At 42.2% G+C, this 6,806-nt stretch overlaps 1 protein-coding gene and 1 long non-coding RNA gene across 2 annotated transcripts in view; both read left to right on the forward strand.

Annotated features, from left to right (window-relative positions):
• Window positions 1–519: 519 nt before the first annotated feature.
• LOC111820687 (uncharacterized) lies at window positions 520–2,434 on the forward strand. The gene is made up of 3 exons (XR_002824202.1): window positions 520–698; window positions 1,410–1,518; window positions 2,333–2,434. It is a non-coding gene; the product is annotated as an uncharacterized LOC111820687 (long non-coding RNA).
• Window positions 2,435–3,524: 1,090 nt separating this feature from the next.
• DGKK (diacylglycerol kinase kappa) overlaps window positions 3,525–6,806 on the forward strand; it is an 11,096-nt gene continuing 7,814 nt past the window's right edge. Inside the window, exons 1-3 of the mRNA XM_023731837.1 lie at window positions 3,525–3,591; window positions 5,459–5,550; window positions 6,622–6,721. Coding sequence (XP_023587605.1) covers window positions 3,571–3,591; window positions 5,459–5,550; window positions 6,622–6,721 — 213 coding nt within the window. The 5' untranslated portion in view covers window positions 3,525–3,570. The remainder of the gene's footprint in view (window positions 3,592–5,458; window positions 5,551–6,621; window positions 6,722–6,806) is intronic.

Raw genomic sequence — 6,806 nt, forward strand, 5'->3', positions numbered from 1 at the left:
AAATGGAAGCCTTTCCTCCCACTCTCTCCTGACCTGATATCTTATTGTCAGAATTGAGCTATCCGAGGCAGAGAGAGGACTATTTGGTGTACCGATCCTCCTCTTGGACTCTTCAGTTTCCCTATAGCATTTTATTTATCCTTGGTTGTGGCACCAATTATCTTATTCCTTGTGTTCCAACATACTCTTGTGTATAGGTCTGTCTTCCCAGCTTGAGGGCAAGGCCTATGCCCCTAGCATGATGCTTGGCATATAGTAGTTGCTTGGAAAATACAGTTTATCTGGCAACAGCTGGGAAGAGAATTTTATACCCCTTTAGATTGTATCCTGGGTTTCCCTTTGCACCTCAACCTCAGTCTCAGAAAACTGGGACAGGTACACAAAAATTCCTTGCAAAATTTGATGCTAAGTCACTTCTCATTTCTATCTCAATGGTCCTGTTTTTTCTTCTCTTCGTGTGTGTGTGTGTGTGTGTGTGTGTGTGTGTGTGTGTGTGTGTGTGTGTGTGTATTAGGCCAATTAGTGGTTTCTTCAGACTTCTGGAGCCTCGATTGGTCAGCCGCCTGTTCATGTCCCCTACTCATCTTCATCAACTCCAAAAGTGGAGATCATCAAGGAATCATTTTACTCAGAAAATTCAAGCAATACCTTAACCCATCTCAAGTGTTTGACCTGACAAAGGGTGGACCTGAAGCAGGGTAAGTGTGGGGTAGCAGATATAGTTGGGCATATAGAAGGGACTCCTTCCTCTATGCATTCTAAATTAGGATAAGCTTCCTGGAATCAGTCCTTCTATCTGGGCAGGAAAGAGCTATTTTCTCAAGTCAGGATACAGACACATAACTTCAGAGCATTTTGGGTTGGCTGGTTGGAGGACTTTTAGCCTTTTCCCAGGAATCCCTTCAAGCTCACATCCTGCTCTCAGATTTGCTTCACTCCTTCTGGTTGGAAGAGATAAAACCCTATCTCCTGACCTCAGAGGAAGAGGCAAATGAATATTGCCTACCTCTTGCCCACCTTTTCTGCCACTCACTCTTTCTTTTTCCTGGGGCCAAATAGATATATCTCTTCTAAAGGCCTGTTTCATTTTGGGAACTTCTGACTGCTCAGCCCTGGTTCCTGTGAGCCCACTGCCTCTCAGCAAGTTGGGTTTGGATGGATTACTAGCAGCTTCCAGAGCAAGGTTGGGTGTAGCATAGTGTGGGTTGAGGCAAGGTCTGATTTCTGGGATTGCCTGTGACAACATTGTGGTCTTAGGTACACAAAGAGATAGAGGCTAAGGGAAAGAATGCAGGTAGCCTATTAGCAGGGTGCCAAAGCAGCAGTGCTAGTATCCTGACACATTGTAAGAAAGAGTTATGAAACCCAGCAGCTCATGAAATGATCCCCCTTTCCCCTCTTCTTACCAGGCTGTGTATGTTCAAGAACTTTGCTCGCTTTCGCATTGTGATTTGTGGTGGAGATGGCAGTGTGAGCTGGGTCTTATCTCTGATTGATGTCTTTGGATTACATGAAAAGGTGAGTTTCTGGCTGACTTAGTTTTGCCATTGCTAGAGAGACTGAGGGTGTGAGGTTGCTCATCCCAAGAAGAACTTGGTCTTTACTTTCCTAGTCTGTACAATGCATGCCTCCTCTAGTTTTTGTAGTCAACCTGACTGGTAGATTTACGATCTAAGGCTGCTCACCTAGACCATTTTCTGGTTGTCTATCTGTGGGAAGGAGAAATGAGGGAGTTAGCAGAAGGACTCAGCAGTGCTCTATTTCCCAGGCTCCAAAGTGAAGTGTTGAAGGGGAAGCCAGCAAGCAAAAAAGAAGTGGCTTCAAGCAGCATTAAACCCCCAAGTTCCTTCCCATCCTGAGGCCACTGATTTTCTTCCCTGAGTATCAAGAATAGCAGAAACGTAAAGCACAATAAACAATAAAAGAAAAAAGAATAGCAGAAACTTTCCTCTACCTCTCCCACTCTCCCTAGGCAGCCCCTGCTCTTCTGACTCCAGTAGCATTGTCTCCTGAGGCACCACACCTCCTTGGCCTATCCTAGATATAAACTCATGGCTATATTTCCCTTCTGTAAGCATGGCTATAAAATACTGGCATATGCCAGTGACTTTTCCCTTTAATGAATAGTTCTGTATTGCTAAGAATGGGTCCCTATTCCTTAGGGAAAATTTCACTCGAAAGTCCTACCATTGTACTTCCTGGAATCACAAGTCCCTTATCACCACTGGCTTTGAGACCACAATCCTTCTCAAAGAACACTGTCTTGGCTCTTTTATGTGTGTAGTTTGGTAGAAGGACTGCGTGAAAATGGTGCTTGGTTTTGTTCTTGCAGTGTCAGCTTGCAGTCATCCCGCTTGGAACCGGCAATGATTTGGCCCGTGTCCTGGGCTGGGGTGCATTCTGGAATAAAAACAAGTCACCCCTGAACATCCTCAACAGGGTGGAGCAAGCTAGTGTGAGGATTCTAGACAGGTGAGTAGCCAAAAGACATGGCCTTTGTGCCTCTTTCAGTCTCACACCAGCTACCCCCAGTTACTTCATCTCACTCGGGAATATTCTAACTTCTCTTACAAAGTTTCATTTCCTTTCTGATTTTAGTGCAGTGCAGTTTCGAGGTGCTTGTCTTTTGCAAAGCCAGAGGCTACCATATAGCCTTAAATAGCACTAAAGCCCCTCTTCAAACATAAAAGGTTCTAGAGCAGGGGCTCCATGGATAGATTTCAAGAGCTCTGTGAGTCTCCTTCAATTATACTGCCAATTATCTATGCAAGCATATATTTTCCTGGGGAAGAATTCATAGTTTCATCAGGTTCCCAAAGAACTCAAAAAAGGGGGTTCATGAACAATTGGCCTAGATTATCTCTGCTCTAGAGAAGAGAAAGTGTGGCCATCCTACCTCCGGAGAAGATTTTCTATGCTGGGGCATGTATTAATATTTGATTTATGGTTTCTCATCAGGATCTACTAGGGAACTTTTTCAAGATACCAAGCTGGGCTCAACCACAAAGATTCGTATTCAGTGGGTCTTGGGTAGGGCCCTGGTATGTGTATTTTACAAAAACACTTCAGGTGATCTTGATGGCTACCTCTGGTTGAAAAACCACTGTTGTCTAAGAATGTTGTTATCATTTCTTCCATCACATTGGCCTATAGAAGGCATGAGGCAAAGGCCCCTCTTACAGTATACCTTGAGATCAGGTGGCCAGAGATTGCATAGGCACCCCCTGAAACCCACCTCTCCCGCCACACAAACATTTTTGGCCTCTTTATTGACCTCAGCTGCTAACCAAATGGTCAGCAGTTTGAATCCACCAGCCACTCTTTGGAAATCCTATGGCGCAGTTCTACTCTGTCTTATAGAGTCACTATGAGGTGGAATCGAGTCCATGGCAATGGGTTTGGGTTTTTTTTTTTTTTTTTTTGGTTGTTGTTTTATTGACCTGTGAACCATTGATTTCAGCTTGTGATGAAACAGATTCCTAAATACCTGTCCTTGAACTTCATTTCAGATGGAGTGTGATGATCCGTGAGAATCCCAGGCAAATCCCACTGCCAAGAGGACAGGTCGCAATGGATGTACCCCAATTTGAGGTAACTACTTCCCAGCTGTGATTCAGGCGGACCTCTTTATTACATAATGAAATAATAAGCAAGGTCGAGAGAGAAGTTTTTATATCATCCATGGACGGCATGAGGATGCAATCATTGAGGACTAGGGACATGTCATTCAGCAGCTATTTACCAAGAACTGTGTTAGGCATTGGGGATATAATTCATTCAGCCATTAATTTATTCATTCGCTCAAAAGTATTTGTGGAGTAACTAGTAGGTGTGAGATACTCTTCTAGGAGCTGTTCTTATGTCCTAATGGGTAAAGAAGAATGACATAGTCCCTGCTGTCATAGAGCTCATATTCTAGTGGGAGCAATAGAAAAATAAACAGCTTTAATAAAGTAGTATGAGTTTGAGGATATAAGGAAGTAGAGGGGGTTGGGAATACACAGCAAGTGTACCTAACCCAGTATGGGAGGAATCAGAGAAAGCTTCTCAGAAGAAGTGCCATTTCAGAAGAGCTGAGGACTAGAGAGAGTTAAACAGGAGAATAAGAAACAGGAGGCTTGTTCCAGACAGATGGAACAGCATGTGTAGTTTTGAAGGCAAGGGAGCATGGAATATTCACAGAACTGAAATATGTTCATAATGGCTGGGGCATCGGGATCAGGGAGGGGCATGTATGGAGAGTGACTAAAGATGAGGCTAGAGAGGTAATCAAGGACCAGGCCAGGAAGGACCTGCTGGTAAGAAGTTTGGGCTTTTACCCTAAGAGCAATGAGAATTATAGAGGGATTTTCTTTACTTATGTTATTTAATAATGAAGATTTAAAAACATACCAAAAAAAAAAAACCAACCAAACAAACAAACCAAATCTGTTGCCGTTGCGTCGATTCTGACTCATAGTGACCTTTTATACAGGAAAGTTGAAATTGCAGGTTCTACCATTAACATTTCACTATACTTGCTTTATCACATATCTGTCCACCTATCCATTCTGCTGTCTAGTAGAAGAGTTTTAAGCAGAGAATTTGTGTGGTGTGTAGAGAAGTGATTGAAGGAATAAAGACTTCAGGCAAGGAAAACAGGTGTAATAGATATTGTCATAGTCTAGGGAGGATATGATGGTGATTTGACTGGGGTAATGAAGATAAGGAGAAGTAGACATGTTTGAGACATATTGCAGAGATAAAATCATCAGGAGTTGGTAGACCATTGAATGTAGGGAGTGATAGAGAGGGAAGAGTAGAAGTTGTAGTTAGGAGTACAGACTCAAAAGCCAGACTGCCTGGAATCAAATCCTGGTTGTGCCACTTATCAGCTACCACTTCCCTGTGCCTCAGTTTCTTCCTCTGAAAATGGATGGTAATAACAATCCTTACCTCACAGGGTTGTTGTGAGGATTACATGACTGCATATATATACATATAAAATCCTGGTATATAGTGAGTACTATGTAAGTAGATGCTGTTATTATTACTAATATTTTATATTTTATTATACTTCAGGTGAAGGCTTACAGAACAAATAGTTTCTCATGAAACAGTAGCACACATGGTGTTTTACGACATTGGTTAACAACCCCACAACATATTAACCTTCTAAATTCTCAACCTTTTTTTTTGGTGAAAATACACATAGCCAAAGATACACAGTTTCAAAAATTTCTACATACACAGTTCAGTGACATTGACTACGCTCTTCCAATTGTGCTGTTATTCTCACTTAAGATGAAGGTTTACAGAACAAAATAGTTTCTCAACAAGAACTTTTTGATGGTAATTATTTCCAGAGAAACAGTTGAGTTAAGCCAGTAGGAAATAATGAAGCCATGGGGGATGAGGATGGTAGTATACTGTGTCACAGTGCTAAGGTTCCAAGGCTGACCACTCCTTTTCTCCCTAGGTTGTGGCCATCCAACACTTAGAATCTGCAACTACTGAGCTGAACAAAATCCTGAAGGCAAAGTGCCCCACAGAGATGATCATCGCAACCAGGTCAGTCTTCCTTTGTCTCTCATCCTTGGGGTGTTTTTGTTCCTCACAAGCTATTCCCAGGTCAGAGACGGTGTGCATTTTGATGGCTTAGGGTGTTGAGACCAAGAAGTATATTCTTACCTTTCCAAATTGAATTTCTTCCAACTCAAGTCTACTAAATGAAAAGTTTAGATAAGAAAGATGAGATTGAGATGGGGACACCTGCTACTCCAAAAAGATAAAATTCCAAGCCAGAGATTTGGAAGAAAGATTACAAAATGAAAACACAACATTCCAGACCATTCTAGAGCAGAGCAGAGCTCCCTACAGTAGGGATACCTTGCCTTCCATTTTTGCCACCAGGAAAGGTCTCTGTAGTAACTACCCACACTTACTTTATCATAGAATGAGCAACACATCCTACCCTTCTAAATATATGGGTCATTCCTTTCTCCTGACACTCTTTGTGGGGTTCCTGCTCAGTTCACCACACTCTCCTTTGAGAATGGCCCTGGGAGGGGTAGTTCTTCCAATGTCATTATGCCTGTGCTAAATTAGCTGGGCCCTTGAACCACAGGCTGATTTGACCCAGGATGAAAACCTGACCCAAGTTGTTGATGTTGTTGTTGTTAGTTGCCATCAAGTCGATTCTGACTCATGATGACCACATGTGTGCAGAGTAGAACTGCTCCACAGGGTTTCAAAGCTGTTATCTCTCAGAAACAGATCACTAGACTTGTCTTCAGAGTCACCTCTGGTTAGGTTTAGAACCGCCAACTTTTAGCCTAGTAGTCGAGCACTTAACTATTTGGGTCACCCAGAGACTCCCTGGAAATTTGGAATTAGGAGTAATAAATGCTAGTTAAACACTCTTAGATGCTTTATGTAAGAAGTTATGTGAAACTGGACTGAAGAAGAGATGGAGCATATTTCACTATATGTACATGAAGAAGCAGAAAAAACAGAGAGACAGATCAGGAAAGACAGAGAGAAGGAAGGGGAGGCAGAAGATGGACTGATGACATTATAAGAGATGAAGGGCTCTGGAACTCATGGTCCATGTTACATTATACCACCTATCTTATCTTCCAGATTCCTGTGCTCAGCAGTGGAAGATTTTTGTGCTGATACTGTTAAGACCTGGAGTCAAATAAAACAGAACAATACAGCAATAGAGTCTGTGATATTGAAAGTAAGTTTCCATTTCTTTTGTCTGTACTCTTAGGGAATTTGCAAAAACCAAACCAAAATTACAAGAAATACTAAAAGGAGTCCTC

This window comes from Trichechus manatus, unplaced genomic scaffold (genome assembly GCF_000243295.1).
Source record: "Trichechus manatus latirostris isolate Lorelei unplaced genomic scaffold, TriManLat1.0 scaffold00046, whole genome shotgun sequence".
NCBI classification, from domain to species: domain Eukaryota; kingdom Metazoa; phylum Chordata; class Mammalia; order Sirenia; family Trichechidae; genus Trichechus; species Trichechus manatus.